This window comes from Corvus moneduloides, chromosome 6 (assembly GCF_009650955.1).
Source record: "Corvus moneduloides isolate bCorMon1 chromosome 6, bCorMon1.pri, whole genome shotgun sequence".
Taxonomy (NCBI): Eukaryota; Metazoa; Chordata; class Aves; order Passeriformes; family Corvidae; genus Corvus; species Corvus moneduloides.
In genome coordinates, this window is record NC_045481.1 from 47251393 (window position 1) to 47269674 (window position 18282).

The 18282-nt window shown below is 53.6% G+C and overlaps 1 protein-coding gene across 5 annotated transcripts in view; it reads right to left on the reverse strand.

The window, feature by feature from the left end:
- The window catches only part of DUSP8 (dual specificity phosphatase 8), a 46414-nt gene that overhangs the window by 22164 nt on the left and 5968 nt on the right, over positions 1-18282 (reverse strand). For all 5 annotated transcript variants that reach the window (XM_032111241.1, XM_032111242.1, XM_032111244.1 and 2 more), the window contains exons 2-3: positions 9573-9978; positions 3160-3298 (exon numbers count right to left, since the gene is read on the reverse strand). In XM_032111241.1, the coding sequence (XP_031967132.1) occupies positions 3160-3298; positions 9573-9803 (370 nt within the window). In that variant the 5' untranslated portion in view covers positions 9804-9978. The remainder of the gene's footprint in view (positions 1-3159; positions 3299-9572; positions 9979-18282) is intronic.

Below are 18282 nucleotides of genomic sequence, written 5' to 3' on the forward strand. Positions count from 1 at the left end.
TCAGCTGTCACTCTTAGCCACTGAACAGGAGTAAAAGAAAATCTCCACACTGTCTGCTGCAGCTGGACAAATGGAGAGGAGCTGGTGAAGCTCAGCACCCACCAGCTCTGCACCACACACGGCTCTGGACAGGCTCCAATACCAGAGCTGGCACACCGGAGCCGTCAGGGAGCAATGGAGCCAGACTGCTGCTGCTGCTGCTTCATAAGCAGATAATGCCTCTTAATAAAAACCAAGCGGGTGATTGCAAAGGGGAAGAATGGGGGGGGGGGGGGGGGGGGAATATAGCAAAGTTAAAAAAAAAAAAAAAGGCAAAACAGAAAAAAAAAAAAGGCAAAAAAGCAAGGGTTTGTGCTGAAGTAAACAAAGGTTAAAGAACAGTCAGGCTCCTGCAGGAATAGCAGAGCTGGGCTGGAAGGGAGGGGGCATTACGTAATGCAGGAAAAATGTTGGCTCCATTCAGTTTTCCACCACTTCATGTGATGTCAGGAAAACCATATAAATCAACAGTCTTTCTGCTCCCACGGATGGAGGGCAGCAAGCAGCACTATTTATACTTACACAATAAAAAAAAAAAAAAAGAAAGAAGAAGAGAAGCCGATGATTTCCAAGACTGGGAATAATTGACTCAGATTCTTCCTTGCCAGCCACTGGAATCGCTGCTTCTGGGATGTTAACCCTTGAGGAGTCCCTGGCACCAGTCCTGCCACCCCCAGCTCCCCTGTCCTCACCCATCAGCCTCCATCAGCTGCTTCAAGGGTCAGAAGGTTGCTGGCCTGGAGGAGAGCAAGAACAGCCAAGCCTGGCGTTTGCACGAAATGAGGACACGGAGGCATGAACCCCAGCATCTGCCTGGGGCTGAGAGAACTGGGCAGCACACAGGGGCTGTATAGGGCTGCCACAATGAACTGGGGACCATCAGAACAGGTTCCCTGGGGTAATGGCATCCACTGAGGGACAAGCTGAGATTTCAGCAGCCCTTGCCAACCCACTGGGGTCACAAGGCACCTCCAAGGAGGACCCAAGCATTCTTTCTGAGACACCAGATGGGTTGGGGCAGGACAGGGTGCTTGACGCTGGAGTGGACAGACCGAGGGGTTAAACCCAAAAGGGCAAGGGTTCAGAATCAGGCCCACTCACACATCCTTCCCCAGACCCCCCAAGCACTCCAGAGCTGTCTTTACACCAGCCCGTTGCTGCCCGCACTGCAGGCAGGAGGAAGCTGTGCCTGTCAGCGAGCATGCCCAGCCTCCCCTGGATGCTCTGCACAGCCATTCCAGTCATGATTTCCATGTGAAACACCGCCGCCATGACCCAGTGTTCTACATTTCGGCTCGTTTTTTCCACCTGCTGGTGGCCCGCGTTCCACATCAGGCTGAAGTCCTGCTGCGCTTTTAATCTGGGAGGCTTGAGCTTTGCTTGGTGCCTAGCACTCCTGCCTGGGGCTCTGGGCTCCTGCAGCCCAGGGAGATGGAAATGGAGGAGGTGTGTGCTCAAGTAGGGGACAGCAGGTTTGGTGGCAGGGGGTTTGGTGGTGGTAGTGTTGATGGCTGAGGGGGTGTCCATGCAGCTGGGGAGCACTGGCATGAGGCTCCCCCAGGCCTCTGCTTGCCTTAAGGCAGGAAAAGGCTCTAGGGTTTTTAGGGCCACCTCACCCAGCCCTGTCCTGGCTCCAGGAGGACTCAGGGCAGGGGGGCCATTTGCAGCCAGCACACAGCCCTGCTCCTCACCCAGCCCTGGGAAAGTGGCAGTGGGTTAGGGGGTGCCAGGGTCACACCGCCAAGGCTATTTCCTGACCCATCCTCATGACTAAGCAGGTTCCTTCCCAGATGCAACCGAATCCACCTTTTCCTTCTCCTGCACCATACGGTCAAGCTGTGCCCTTGTTTATGCCACGGTGACCTTGGAACTGCAAGCACAGCTACTGAGGCAGGCCAGGGGCTGCCACAGCAAGCTCAGGGAGGCATCCTCCAGAACTGCCCTCAGCAACCCAGGCCACAATAATTAGTTTTAATGTGATTTCATGTAGTCCCTGCTTGATTTTGTTGCTTGAAGTGGGGGGGCTTTAATCCCACTGTTTCTCTCTGCTCTCCCCATCACAATGCAGCTGCTCTAATTCAACAGCACTTACCCCTGCCTTGCAGGGGCAGGGCACGGCTCCCTGAATGCCACTTGCCCGTGCTACCTTCCCCCTCACAATTACCCCTTCCCAGGGAGCATCACTCTGCGGGTGTGGCAGTTCCCTCCACCCCTCTGGTGCCCCAGGGCACAGAGGTTGGTACCCTCCGCCTCAGCCCCAAAACAGTATCCAGCTGCCACAGGATGAGGACAGGCTTGAGGGTCAGAGGTGATTCCCATCTCTGTGCTTTCAGCACTGTTCAGGAGCGTGGCTGAGCTCAGCGGGGCTGAGGGGCTGCATGGGGCAGTGCCTGCCCACTCCTCCATGGGCAGAAAGCTCAGAGGCAGACAGCCATCAGGGCAGATGCCCGGCTGTCCCAGCCAAGGGAAAGCAAAGGCAGCTTCAGCTCTCCCTTAGGCAGTTCGCTGCCTCTCTTCTCCTCTCTGCTGGGTCGGAGCTTTCCATTCATCAGCTGCCTGGCTCACTGCAGAAGGGCTGTAATTAGGGCAGCACGTGCCTCCTTCTGCCTGCACATTTGTGCCCGGAGAGCATCATCTCCAGCAGACCCTGACTCACTCAGTGATGACCCTCTGCCTCTGCCATCCTTCTTCTTTCCAGTACATCCGTGGATTTCTTCTCCTGCCCTCCCTTTAACAGCAGCAAGAGGGAGCAGAGTGACTGAACCAGGTCTGGTCCTTGGCACATTCACCAGGGATGAAGCAAGGCAGGGATGGGAGAACAAAGGGCAGCTTTTGGATGGCTAGATCCATGCCACCACAACCCCCCTGTACCCCCCTCTTTCATTCACCCTGGCTGGTGGGTGCAGCGGCAGGGAGACGGACAGTGCAAGGAACGAAGGCACGGGGATGACCCAGTGATGCCAGCGTGGGCTGAGCCTCCTCAGCCTGCATGCAGGGCTGCCCTCCTCCACCACAGCCACTGGCAGCCAGGAAACAAGGTGCACATGGACAGGGATGGCCACAGCTCCGTCCAGGCTAAAGGCATGAGCGTCAGATGAAGTGGTAACCCAGGGCTCCTACCTGTGAGGATGGAGACGCTGTGGAAACAGCTGTCCAACTTGCCCAGAAGGATGGAGAGGAAGCTGTCAGCAGCCAAGCCGGTCACGTCCCTCGTGCTCTGGTCGTAGACCACCACGTCCTGGTGGTCCTCCGCCTCCACCTGCAGGGGAGCGGCAAAAAACGGGCATCAGAGAAATGGGCTGAGCACTGAGGATGCTGCTGTCCACACCACCATGGGAAGCAAAGCTGAATTTAGTGGTCACACAAGCAGGAAATTCCAGCTCCACACCATTTCCACAAGCTGGTTTTGACCACCAAATGGAGGGTCCAGCCAGGCTGGGACTCTGCTCCATGGCTACAAGCAAATGTGTCAGTAGAGGTGCCCACTGGAGCAGCCCCACTGACTATGAGTACTTTTGAGCATCCTACCCAAAGTAGGGTCACTCCTCCCTATTGCCCACCCTCAGCTTGCTGTTACTTAACTGCATCCCAGAAATTGCCATGACTTCTTTCACCACCTCCTCCCCAGACAACTTTTGCACTCAGATACTCCTCCTCAGCCTGGCTGGTATCACAGAGACAGGGACACAGGGATTTGGGAGTGGTTCTGCAGGCAGGGGTGCTCCCAGCACAGCCCTTGTGCTGTGGCTGGAGCTCTTCAGGGCTCAGCCTGGAGACACCATACCTAACACAGTAACACCTCTATAGGCACTATGCCTCACCCTAAACCTGCAGATCACCCCTAAGGGCTGAAGGAGAGGGGAAGTCTCTTCTTTTGCTTGGTGGATGTTCAAGGTGATGCTCTTTCTTCCTTTTGTAATGTGTGCTGGGGCCTGCACACTGCAGGGATAAACCGGGGAGAGGGAAAGGAGCTCCTGGGCTGCTCTCACATGATTTTACATACCCCAAACAGCACCCAGCTGCCCACCCCCAGAGCCTCCGGGGCAGGTGAGATGGTGGGATAATCTGCAGGCAGGCAAATGTCTGCAGGCAGGAGTCCAGCCCCAGTGTCCAGATGACGACTGGATTGCAATGAGGGCACTCAAAGCACAGCCAGACATTCCCACACCTACCTGAAGGTCCATGCACCTTTTAAAAGAAGATAAAAATGCGCACAGAGGCACAGCTCAGCTCACCTGCTGAAGAGCTGGGTGTGTGGCATATGCCTGCCCTGAGAGTGCCTGCCCTCCCAGCCGGCGGGGTAAGGCACATCCATCACATCATGGGAGGAGGGGGAGGCAGCAGCAAGCAGGGAAGGGGGGAATGTGTGCAAGCTGCTCTCTTCTCCAGCTAGTGCTGGAGCTGCCCATTGGCCACCCCCTACCAAGCCCTCTCCAAAATGTCTTTTGGAGACCACTTGAACAAGGTACCACTCATGGACACCCGCCTCGTTTTGCTGTCTCACTGCCAAGCCCTATCTCACCACCAGAGCAGATTCTCTCAGGGCTGCTGTCGCTATTAATGCTGCTTTCACACCCTGCTGCAGGTGCTTCCCTACTCAGCAACGTGAGCACCATCCAAATAAAACTGCAGGGAGCACTGATTCAGCTGAGCTCATCACATCTCTGCGCTGCAGCGGAAGGACAGCCCCGCACCAACAGAAATCCCCGTCGGGGCACCACGCGCAGCTCTGCACGAGGAAGGGGGGGCTCAAAGGACCCAGCTGGCACCCCTACAGCTCAGCAGGATGACAGGAGGGATGAAAGGGCAGGACAAGAGGGAAGAGAAAAGGACATGGGAATTCTAAAATAAGACACTGAAAAATGACTGAAGCCACCTGGGATAAGCCAGATGAGGATCTACCCCAGCATCTTTTCCTCAGCCAATCCTGAAGCAGGACTTCTGTGGGAGGTCATCCAAGCACAGCTGGAGGGAAACACGGTGGCTGACAAGCCAGTTCAGAACCGGGAATCTACCAGTCCTCAGCAGCTGCCTAGCCCTTCAAGGCTCCCTAGCACATCCCAAAGACACAGTTCTCACCCTGAAGCCCCATGCCAGCAAAAACATCTCCCCCAAAAGCACAATGAGGCAGGGACCACTCTGCAGTGGGGCAGGGGCTCATCCCATCTGCACAGTCCAGGCTGAGGAGGTTGCAGGAGAGATACTGGCTCTGGCTGAGCAGAGTTATCCCAGAATAGGATTTAGTGTTCCCTCCGCACGGGAAGGCTTTGTTTGGGCCATTACTGCAGGGTTGCTGAGCGACGGCAGAGATGTGCAACACGGTTTACATCTTATTAAAGTTAGAAGGTTTCACTCAATGTAAATGCCAAACAAGTGCTGGCCTCTCATGGCCTGGCTGCAAAAAATAAATACCCAGCTTGCTGGGGTGAGGATAGCTGCAGGAGGGTCCTGAGGAGCCCTCATGGAGCACACAAGGAGCCTGCACTGGCATCCCAGCTCCTCACCACAAAGGGAAATAAGACAGAGATGTTTAATCAAGCACATGGGTCTCCCATTAATCTCATACCCTCCTGAAATGCCCCATCTCTGGCCTTAAACACAGGAAGGCTAAAAGCTAACTGGGGCAGAGGAGGAGGGTAAAGCTGAAGAGATGCTCCATACTAGATTCCTGCTTCTGGCATAGGACAGGGACAGAGCTGACAACAGAGGTATCCTTCTGAGAAGCAACACTTCCACGGGGGTTGCTGTTACCCCAAGACTGCTGAAGTAACCCTAGGCATCACTCTCCAGACAGGGTCCCCACATCCATCTAGCATGAGACAGCAAGGCCAAGATGCAGCAAGTCTTTTGCCTTCAAGGAGATGTTGAGTGGGGCTTGCAAACCCATGCATGCCTTCGAAAAGCTGCTGGCCCACTCCAGTGCTGGAGGTGCCCCAGAGCAACTCCCCAAGAACAAACCTCCTCCCTGCTAAAATCTTGGCCGGAGGGGTATGACCAGCCTGGAGCAAGGACCACCTGGCCAACAGCTCCAACCAAACCCCAGCTGAGACCATTCATTCATTGCCTTTGTGCCAAGCCTTGTGCTCCCCATCACTGTCCCCAGCTCTGGCTGGAAGTAACTCCCATAAGGACATTAGCCCCCAGCACTGCGTGGTTCAACACAGCCTAGGTCCCAGCTCCATCTCTCTCCAGCTGCCAAGCAGGGATAATGATGCTCTACAGGTGATCCAGGCTAAGATAAGAGAGAGCTATTATTATTATCCCAATTACTACTGACATCTCAGTCACGTATTGTTTCAAAACACAGTGAATCACCCCACTGAAATAACAGGGCTTCCATCAACATAAAGAGCAGCCAGGCACATGGCTCAAAAATAAGCCCCGGCTTTCCCTCAAGCAAAACAGCTGCTTGCAGAGCCAAGCTCCTAATGCAAATAAATAAATATTCCCAGCGCCTGAAGAGACCCTTGTCTTGCCTCAAAGCATGGCTACAGTTGCTCTGGAGATTGCTCCATTTCAGGAAACGAGAAGTGGTTGAGAGGTGGACTTTCCAGAGGGATCTCGAAGAAGTAAAATTTTCAACACTTCCCTAAAGAAATGCTAGTGAAAAACCCAAGCAGGAATTTCCCACAACCTCTGCTCTCCAAACTGCACTGAGGAGATGAATTATTCCAGTTGTTATCGGAATTTTTTATTGTGAGAATTTATTATTGTCAGCACTGGGAGAAGGGTTCAAAACCAGCCAGAGCAGTTATGTTGGTACCATTTTTGTGTGGAGGGAAATGACTGCAAGTGGAATTGTTGCTGCAGTTTTTCCCAGATTGGGCACCATGGGAAGACGGTCCACATCAGGGCTTGGGGAGCAGTGTCTATGCCAGCTATAGCTGCCGCAATTGTAGGATCATAGGCATAATTCATTGGAAAAAAGAAAGGGATTTTACATGTCTCCATTTCTTCTTTCCTCCCAAATGGTCCTTTACTCTCCTTGCACCAAAAAAAGCCAGGAGCTGCTGTTAATCCCACAGCATCACTCCAAACTGCAGCCCACAGAAGCATTATTAATGGTACCCTTCCTTATCAGCAACGTGGAAAAGAGGAGAGTAAGCACTGGGAAAAGAAAATGATACAAATTCACCCACTCCCCCCGCCAGCACGCAAGCAGGAGGAGCGGAGTTGGCGGCCAGGTGGGGTTTGCCCAAACGCTTTGCCCTGTATCAGCCCCCGTCTCCTTCCCCAAAAGGCGAACACCACCCTTAGAATCGCCGGGGTGGGATGAGCAGGTTCAGCTCTCTTTGCTGGAGGCGAGGAGGAGTGGGAGGAGGCGAGGGCTCGGGGCTGCCCTTTGGCTGCCCGGACAGCCCCTCGTCGCTGCCAGCCGCCTTTGTCTCGGCAGCCCCGGCCGGCCGGGACCAGGAAACAGGAGGAGGGCGGGAGGCCCGTCAGGAGGAATAATGGGGCCGGACAATCGCGCTACTGATGTCACCCTTCCTGCCATCTGCTCCCCACGCCAGCCGTGCCCCCCGCCCCCCAGCCCCAGTGCGGGGAGCCAGGGGCAGAGCAGGGCTGGGGGGTGTTGACCAGAGGAGGCAGAGGAGGCAGGGAAATTACACAGGGTATCAGAGGTCTAAAGCAGATTTCAGCATCCCCTTCTGAGGATCTGTACACCCCGAGGCAGCAGATCATATTAATTTCTGGGAGCCCCAAAATACAATCATGACACGAGTGACTGAAACGCGAGGCAGGGAGAGGGAGAAAGGGTGATAAGAGAGTTCATCACCCCAAAATACAAACACACAAGTGCACGCACAGAAAGGCCTGGACACCCTGAGCCACAGCCACCACCCCTGCTTTATGCCAGATGAGAATATGGCAATGATCCCCCCAGCCCAGCTATCTAGGACAAGTGGCTTAACATCCCAAGGGTGTCCTAAAGCTTAATTAATTCCTGGGCTGCATGTGTTGGGGGAGCCAGCAAGCGGTGGGCATGGCAGGGGCTGTGCAGAGCAGCGGCAGTGGGGACATGCAGCCTCCTGCCCATGGATGTGCCAGGAGGGATTTCAGCCATATCAAAAAGAAAAGGAAAAAGGAATTAAAGACGATGGCAACGCCTCTGTTCTCTTCTCCTAGCATCCCTGGTTATAACCACATCCCCAGCCAGTACGTGGACCATTATGCAATGATCCAGGAGCCGGGAGAAAATGATCCTTCTATGCTCGTTCTACGGGGACAGAGCAGGGAATGTCAGGAAGGACCAGCCGGCCCCTTTGGGAGCCCACTGCTCCGTTGCAGCTGGCGAGCTGCAGGTTTGCAGGCGGATGGCATCAGCTGATGTTAACTCTTCCATGCTTCCCCCTTCCCTATCATCCTCCTCTTCTTCCTCCCCCTTGCGCATCGCTTGTTCTGCTGCTGCTGCCGCTCCACGTGACAGCGGCCACTGCAGAGGTGACCCTCGCCGGGAGGAGGGCGGCCGCTCCGCTCTCCTCGGAGCTTGCGAAAAACTGATTATTCTGCTTTATTCTCCAGGGGGTTTAAGAGCAGCTAAAGCCGTTCAGGAATCAGTCTCTGCAATCCCCTCCAAATCGCCCAGCCCAGAGCATCACCGAAGCAGATTGGCGCGAGGCCGGCCCCCCCGCACTGCCAGTCCCCTTGATCCCGCGGGGTGATGTCACCGGCAGCCAATGCGGACAGCGGTGGCTTCTCGGGGTGGCGGGGGGGGGGGGGGGGGACACGACGCAGATGGCTCCAGCTGGGCCCAGCATTTGATTAATCGCCTGAATTACCCTCGCTTTGCCATAAAATTACAAGGCGGGAGTGGGGGAACGGTGGGAGCGAACCGGCAGGAGGGCAGGCTGTGATGGCAAACCACCCTTCGGATGGTGAACCATCCTCGGGCTCGTCCCGCGGCCACTGCGGGATCCTCCGGCGCAGCCGTCCGGCAGCACCTCCGTGGACGGCAGGACCCAGCCCACAGCTCCGCAGGGCCAGCCGGCACTGCTCCGGCCGGGGCTCCAGCCCAGCTCCGTGGCTCAGAGCCACCTCTATTATTTAACCAGGAGCGATAGAGAGAGGAGCCTGGGAGAGATAATATGCCATGACACCGGATAAGAGCTTCTGGCGTCACAGGGGAGGAGGATTACATGTCCCTGAATGGAGTTAGAGATGACAGAGGGGAGGGGAAGAGTTTTTAGCAGGGGATTAAGCTTACAGCTCCAGGAAGGCTTTGGTGGGTTGTTTGCTGGAGTAAGACAAGTCCTAAGGCTGATATACCTGTTAGACTTGCTTGGGGAGGGCTGCTGCAGCAGGGAGCCACATCAGTGGAGTGGGGGCAAAGAACAGGTCCCCGAGGACAGCCCTGTGGCCAAATGAGCTCACACTCTGTCTCTCCAAAGGGTGCCAAAGAGATGCTGTCAGATACTGGGGTTAAGGGATAGAGGGGAAGGATGCATGTATTCCTATCCCTTAGGCCAGTCTGCATCCCACAAGAGAAGAGGGTGTGAGCACCCACCAGGAAAGGTAAGGGTCAGATCCCTTACCTTCATCTTGGAGGCAGGCTGGATGAGCTCCGTGATGGAGACCTTGTCCTGCTGGAGTCTTCTCTTGACGAGCTTGGAGCAGCAGATGTTGACGGAGCTGAGGACATGCCAGGAGTTGTACTCCACAAAGGAGCGGCTGTCGATGACCAGGGTGCCCTCCGCTCCGTTCCTCAGGAGGCTGGCCAGCTTCTTGGGGTCCATCACCTTGCGTGGGAGCCTGTCCCCAGCCATAACGGGCCAGTCCCCTCTATGGCGAGTGGGGAGCAAGGGGTGGAAGGGCAGGACAGGGACGCCAGCACCCGTCTCCCCAAGGGGAATGAGCGAGGGGTGAGGGGTGAGCAGGGCAGCACCCGTCCTATTCTCCTCAGGCTGCTAACACCCAGAATGCCAACTCATTGTGCTGAACCTGGAAAGAGAAGAAAGGAGACAACAACCCATCAGCTGGACAGGATGACACCTGGATGTCTTCAGAAGAACCTTCAGAAGAGTGCAACAAGCCACACTTTTGAGGTGCGTTCTCCCAGCCTGCCAGCATGTGCGGCTCCAGAGCTGGCCAAGCCAGACGTTTTCTCCTTGTATTTAATAGCCCTTAGTGGAACTTTCTTCCGTGAATTTGTCTAATTGCTTTTTTGAAGCCATGTCAGCTTTTAATTTGACAGGCACAGTGGCCAGTGGCAGGGAGTAGAATGGCTTGCCAGTTACACTGAAGAAGTCCTTCCCCTGGTTTGCTCCAAATCTGCTACTGATGGCTCCTCTGGGTGACCCGTACTATGTGCACCAGAAAAGACCACATATGCCTGTTCTCTAATCTTCTCCACAGTCTTTACCACACTTAGACCTATATTTAAAGAGCTTTTCAGGTCAAAGCATCTACATAGCCGCCAGTTACAAAGACACCTTTTGCTGTGCTGGCCAGACCCAATGTGCCATGTTTGAGAGGCAGGCACACCAGGGACCTGCATGGGGCAAGATATCACCTCCTTTCCCTGTTCCCAGCCCAACAGTTCCTCGCACTCAATGTGCTTTTTCTGACCTCTGCCAAGCCCAGAGCTAATGGTTTCACAGAAGCAGCTTAGCTCAGCTCTAAGGTTCTGCTGCTGCATGGTAAAAGCTAGTTCAGGGCCCATCAGACACACCACCAAATCAGGTTTGCTCATTCATGTTCATCACTTCACACTGGATTTCACCTGCCTGTTTATCAGAGCCTGCTCACGGGTATCTTTGCCAGCTTGCCTCCTGGCAAGTCGAGAGAAGATGACCTCTCTTGGAAGACAAGAAGTCAAGCTGACCTTTACTCCTGTCTTCAAGAAACAGGCCAAGCATCAAGGCAGAGGTGCTGGGAAGCTGTACTTGGACTGAGATGGCCCTGGAGAGCCTTCTGCTTTTCAGCATCTAACTTGCACAGACTTAGAAAGGGGGTTCATATACAGGAGTACCCGGTATACAAATACCCCGTGTTTCCATCTTAAGAGCTGAGGGGGTCGAGCCTGGTGCTCTCTGAGGTGAAGAATAAGATTCCTCCATGTCCAGCCCATGCTGAAAGAGCACTAGGCAGGCCAGGGAGCATTCAGCTCAGGGTGCCCTCTTAAGTTTTAATGGAACACGTCACTGCAAGCATGTTTTAATGGCATTAGGTTTTAATGCCACTGAAGTCATTCAGAAAATAAGCCCCGGCTACTACCAGGCTCCTCTTGTTCCTGCCAGACGGTGTTTTAGAGAGAACCCACAAGCTGCTTCATGGAAGCTTTAATGCATCTGAATTAGGAGGACTATGAATAACGTGCCTGAAAAGGCCAGCGTAAAGATTTTCATTGACTTCTGCAGGATCAGGATTTGGTCCACGGACTAGAGGAGGCTTACGAGTCACCCTGATCCGAGTAAGCCAGCAGTGCCCATAAGCTCTCACCTGGAGGCACCTGGTAGCTCAAGATACAAAAAAGATGAGTCAGAAACGCTACTGGGTGACACGAGAGGGACCTCAGTTACCAGCCACCAAATCTGGAGGGCACTGCCAGCTTGTAGGGGAAGAATGGAAAGCCACAGAATGTGAGGATCGGGCTTACAGCATTTGCTCTGGCCCGTGACTCCAGCACTAACAGCCCAAACTTCCCTGGGCTACCAGACCTGCCTCCCAAAGCAGGAGTAGATGTCCCAGGCTTCAGCCTCAGGATCCAAGCTCCCAATAGGAGGCTGCATTAGGATGTGCAGTACATTTCTGCCCTTGTATGACACCCCTGCTGCCTCTGCCAATGTGTTAATACAAATTACAGGAGGGAAAAATCCTCCAAAAGCTGCGATAGCGACGGCCCCTCCTGGCACCAAGCATTTTGGCAGCCCCGTGGCACTCTGGCATCGCTGTGCCCGGCCCCACGGAGCGCTCCGCGGCTCCTCACAGCAACTCCAATTACAGCAGCCCCCTCGGCGGGTGTCGGGCGGTCCCCCCGCTGCAGGAACCCCGCTCCCCCCAGCTCTCCTCAGGGGGGCTTAAAAATTGAAACAGTTCTAATTAGGGGGTCTGAGGGGGAGCGAGGCTGGCTCCTGCTGGGATATGACACACCTCATTACGTTGCTACCGCCTTGCCAGAAGCCCCCCTGCTGTCCCTTGGCTATAGAGCCAGGGCACTCAGAAAGGATGCAAATTAGCCAGCTTTTCCCCTTCGTCTTCCTTTCACACCCCACTCCCCAAACCACTTTCTGCCTCCCTTCCCCATCAGGACACCAGGCTGTGAATGCTTCTTGGCTCTTCCAATTACATCCAAGAAATAAAAAGGGAGTAGAAAGAGCTGACAGACAAAAAACCCTACGATAATACTGTGGCAGAGGGATGAGTGGAGCGGGAGGAAAGAGTGATCCAGCACTGCACAGTTCCTCCGGATACAACATGGTATCCAATCTCCAGATAGCGGATAAGGGGTAAACTTTGGGGGTCTCAGACACAGAGGGGTCTAGGAAAGGTAACAGATCCTGATCACCTTGTCACTCTAAGAGAAACCCAGGCACAAGAGGCTTTCATAAAGTTCGGCAGATGACCGGAACCTTGGGTGGAGGAGATTGGAGAAGACAGACAAGGTTTCCCAGGTCAGCTAATAACCCCCCTGCTGCAGAACACCAGATAAACCTCTGTAGACACATGTGACACATCAAACAGGTCCCACTCCCAGGTCCACCCAAAAGATGTGGGGGAAGGCAGGGCAAGGTAAGTCCGTCCTACCCCTCTTTCCTTTACAGGGGATGGAGTTGGCCAGCCCAGTGTGGCCACGGGGAGCTGTAACCTTGGCATTAGAACCAAGACACAGGGACTTCTCTGTGTATGTTCTGCCAGGTCAAAGGCAGACAAGCAACTTCTCTGACAGCAACCACAGGACATTTTGAAGCCAGACTGAGGGGTGGTGAGTTAATCCCCAGGTACCAGCAGAGGCTATGAGACCTTCACAGTACCTCGCAGGCTGTGTGTGAGATGGTCTCAGAGAAGAACAAGCTGTAATGTCCCGTAGCTGGGAAGACCAGAGAAGGAGGGAGGATGTCTTTCTGCTTCTGCTCAGATGGGTCAGAAGGAAAACTGAAGGAAGAGGCTTAGCCATGGAGCACTGCTAAAGTAAGAGATCTTCTCACCATGGTGAGAAGAGACCAGGGGAAAAGGTTAACCTGGAACCTAAATTAGGGTTTCAGAAACATAGCTGTGTTCCTCTCTTACCAGTTTATTAAAGCCATCTTAATCTTCTTGAGTGTTCCTGAAGAACATTATCATAATCCTTTAATCCCACCTCTCCCTGGAGTGCCTGTAATGAGGAGATGGGCACATGGCTTAGCTGAATGGGGACAGCCAGCAGGAGAGGCCACACTGCAGCCAAGGGATGGAGAGATGGTCAGAGACTAGCACAGGGCTGGGCAACTGCCCACTCAGTGGGACTCTGTCCCCGGTGTCACCGCCATGAACGTGTGTAGGTGAGGGGAGCTGGCCACAGGAGTCACAAGCATGGCAGGGATGCACACAGCAAGCCAGGCTAAGGGCAAGTGCTCAGCCTGGCTGTGACCTTCCTCTGGGCAGGCCAGGCAAGAGAGCAAGAAAACCCAGAACGCACCTCAACCTGAGTCTATCCATGTGGCATGAGAGACCACAGGAACTCATGCCTGTGCTGGCCCAACGCAGATCACCCAGATGGAAGCCAGCTCCCTCAATTGCTCGTCTTGCACAAGGCCCCCAGCTGAGAGATGTGATATGAGAAGGGCGCAGATCTGGTTTCTCTTTTACTGGAGACATCAGCTGGAAGGACAGCAGGTTTCTACAGCAACTCCAAACCTCACTAACCAGCATGTCCAGTCCTTGCACCAAGCTAGTGTTGTGTCCTGGAGAGCTCTACCGTCCCATAGGCAGCCCCGTCGAGGGGCTGCTCCCCCACTGCCACAGGCAGACCAGCCTTGCTGCAGGAACACATTTTTGTCACACCAGTGAGACTGGAGCTACAGCACGCTCCCTGTGATGCTCATCCCCGGAGCACACTCTTCTGGTGGCATCTCCACCTTGAGTTTACCGAGGGATAAGAGCACCACAGAGAAACATTTGTTTATTTGTCCCCAGCCATTCCTGAAGAACTGCTGTCTCCACCAGGGACTCAGTGGCACTAGCCTAAGTGATTTGGCTTTCCCCCTTGCAGCCCTGGGGGCTGGGGGAAATATCTGTGCCTTGTGAGCCCCACACTGAAATGTTGCCTGGCCAGGGCTCCTCCATCCATCCAGGTCAGCCCTGCCACCAGCCCCAGGCTTACTGCTGGGATGCTGGCAGAAGCCCACCAGACCCCAGGTCCCCAGACACTTCCTAAGATGCAAAACGCAGCAGTTTTTCCAAGCCCCACGCCCTTTTTCCTTCCTCATCCCCTCATTTCTTTCAAGTGCTTCAGCACTTAGCAAACTCCCCATGGCTGGCTCATGCTGTTTGAGGGATTCCTAAATCATAGGACCATTACTAATTATTATTATTTTGCAGCAGCAATCAGGGATGCGGGGCTCATTAACAAGTTAGCACCTCTGGTTTCCCTGGAAACCCGCAGCTGCCAGGCAACGGCAGCTCTCCTGCCCGAGGCAATGCTGCTGCAGTGCCTTCAGCTCATTCCCAGAAAGATGCTCAGGTCCTGCACGGGTTGACGAACCCAGCTTCACCAATGGGATGAGGTTAGGAAACTCCAGGATGTGTCCCCTGCTCTGTGCTCCCATCTGCTGGAAACCTCAGCCCATCTTCCTGATCCCGTTCTGCCACTCACGGCATCATAAACTGCGCAGCGGCTCCTCCCTCCCAGCGAGCCGTGCAGGCTTTCTCCAAGGACGAGGAATTTGGAGCATAATGATTCCCCAGAGTAACAGTGGGACAAAGCTGTCAGGTGCCTGCAGCAGCCGTTTTGGAGGTGATGTAACTGATGATGATTTCTCAGCAGTTACTCGAGGTCCCTTTAAGAGGCAGCACAAAAGATTTCTCTGCTTGATGATGGAAAAATGGAGTGGTTTCTTTTTTTTCCTTTGCTCCTTAAAAGGAGGCTGGGAAACACCACTAACCACATCCACAAACTCAGACATAAAATCTACTTGTCCACCTTTCCCTAGTGAATCTCAAAGATGGGGAGGAATGACATCTCCCAAGCCCCAGCAGTATGAAGATGTAGGGGAGATGGCAACGACTTTCCGGGTGTCAGTTAAGCCAAGCTGAGATCCACTGCCCTGTTCTAACCCCTGACACCCACATGGCAGACAGAGGACTCCCCCACAGCCTCATCCACACTGATCTTACAACCTCATCTTGGCTCCCTGCACACCCCAGGCACATTCCTCCTAGGACAAGAGCTCCTGCGCATGCCCCTCCACAGATGGAGCACTTCAGGAAGGAGGGAAAGGGCAGCATTCCCTTTTTCCCACAGGACATCACCCGGAGGCAGCCACTGCACTTTTGCCAGGGTTTCAAGCTTGCTGATCTCATGATTTCTTTAATTTTTTTTTTCTCCTCCTTTCTATGCCGCAGCCTCCTTTCAATTAATGTAGGCTGGAAGCAGCATGCCAGAGAGCCCTGCAAGGAGCTGCACGCAACCAAACAGCACCCACTTGCCTCCCCACATCTCCCATTGCCCTCTGCACCTGCATCCTGTGATCCAGAAGGTGTTTTCCACCAGAGGACGTGGCTGAAGGGCCAGGATGTCCTTCAGCAAAGTGCCAGATGGCGCATTCACACCGGACAAGGGACGTGGCGTGGAGCCACGTGGCAGCACTGGCATGGGGGTGCTCAGCCTTGGGTACGTGGCTGGTGGCATGGGACAGCTCAGGGACAAAAGGAAAGGGGACAAGTTGTACCCAGCTACAAGAGAGTCTTTCCCATGCACCCTCACCCCACAAGGCAGACTGGCTCTCTTGGTTGCAGTTAAGCCAAGCAAAGGGGACCCTCATCCTCTCCCAACACCTGATACTGTGCCAGCAGCTTTGGATGGGTTATGACTGCAAATGCAATTGCCTCCTAGCCTGTTTCCACCAAAAAAGTGCAGTTAACGATTTATAAACTGGCCACTCCCAGAAAAATTTCTGACTGCAGTCATGGTGGTCAATCTGGAGATCCAGTCAGGAAAAGCCAATGGGGACAGCAGGGAAAGGAATTTAGCTGGAGTCTAGAAGACAAAGGCAGTATCTCTTCCTCTTAGACTTGTCCTTTTAACATGATTTATATGGTTTTCCCCTTTAGTATAAACACAAGCTTTCATTTTAAAGCCTACAAAAGCCAAGACCAAAGGTTATCCATGACCAGCCAGCCATTTAATCACTGCCTTTGCCCATGTCGAGGATATTGCTCCCAAGCATGCAGTTTTCTAATACCAAAGCTATCCCATTTCCATTCTCACCCTGCCAAGCCAAGAGCTGGCCGCACTCTCACCCCAGAGCTAAAAGCACCTTCTGCTTTGAGCAGCTTGGCACACATCACAGAGGACATGTCATGCTGGAGAAGGGAAACCTAGTCCTGTTGATCTTCAAGAGCCCTTGTTGCCCACTGCCTGGTATCCCCACCATTTGCTGCATGACCCCACGAGCCCAGCAGGTTTATCCTGGGCACAAGGTGCTTCTTTGCCTTTTTACAACAAGAGCAGACAGGCAGCCCAGAAAGGTATGCAGTCAGATACTTCTGCAGGGCTGGTCTGGCTCTCTCATCCTAGGAAAACAAACACCATAAATACCTGCTGGGTGCATTTGCAGTCTCCTGGAGAAAGGGTCTCCAGGACCTGGGTCCTATTTTCCCACAACACCTACACACCAAGTGAAAGAAAGCACAGGATTAAGCTGCGGTTCTTCAAAGCTGCAGATAAATATAGCATTTCACTTCTTAAGCACAATCCCCAGTGACAGGAACTTGTCCATCTCAGCAGAGTGCCGGGGACAGTTGCAGGTGAGGCCAAAGTGAGCACTCAGCACACACAGGGGCAGTCACTGCACAGTGCAGTGACTAATGACAGTGGCTACTGCCCAGTGCAGTGTCATTAGGCCCCCATATTCAAATGACAAATAGAACCCCCGACTCAATGAAGAATAATGATGTTGTTGCCTTCAGCCAGGTTGTCTGCAGTTTCTGATGAGTACCAGAGCAAACTGAGGTGCAGATCCCAGCACAGGTTTCCAGCCAGCAGAAGCCAATGTCCACAGTTATGCTACCCTATTCCCACAAAACTGAATCTCCCTAAGAGCTCCAGAATTTAATGCAGATGGCAAGGGGCTATGCTGATATTCCATGGGATGGGACATTCCCCAGGGCAGCAAACACATTTTACAAGACTTTTCTGACTCGGTTCAAGACCTGCCGAACTTCCTATATGCACACAATAGCCAAATTGCTCACGGGTTTGGGATGAATTAGCACGTGTCAGATCAGGTTCTACTTCCTACCACAGCCCCAACGAGGAGGCACCAGCTCCGAGTTTCGGAGGATTACCTTTATCTAGAAAAAACACACAAGACAGGGAAAGCCCAAGCTGATGCTCCTGCCCCACTCTTCTCCTTTTCCCTTGGGGGCCATGATTCATTACCAGCTGGTTTTGTTCTTAATCTGAGGTGACACAGGGGTCAAGCAAAGTGGTTTGCATGTCTTCCTCCATCCTTACCACCCTGTCAAGCCAAGGCTTGCTGGTCAGATGCCACAGCTCCTCATATATGAAATCCTGCAGCCTGGCCTCCTGACTGAGAGCTGGGTATTGCAGCACTTTGTAACATGGGTCTTCTCTCTGAATCCATTCTATCACTGCTATTGTGAGTGGCAAACTACATGGACTCATTTGCTTGAGGAAACAGGCGGCAATATTGCCCTCACCAACTCCAGGCAGATGTTAAACATGACATATGTGTACTTTAACCCCAGTTTCAAAAAAAAACCCCAGAGATATATCATGATATCCACCCAGAGCTTAAGCATCCTCCAACTCATCTCCACGCCAGCAGGTCTCATTCTCACACAGAAGCCCTGCTTCTGACCCTGCAAGTGAAAGCTGGGGTAATCACACCAAACCTTGCCCCTTTTGGGCTAGCTGACCCCCAGCTAAGACCAGTTTAGTTACCCTCACCTTCCCACCTGTCCTGCTGGACTCCAACAGAGCTCACTCTTATCTTTGCAGCAGGTACTGCTGAATGAACCTTGCTCAGGTGCCAGACAAAGAGGCAGCCGAGCTCAAAGCAGAAGGGATTGCGAGGATGACAC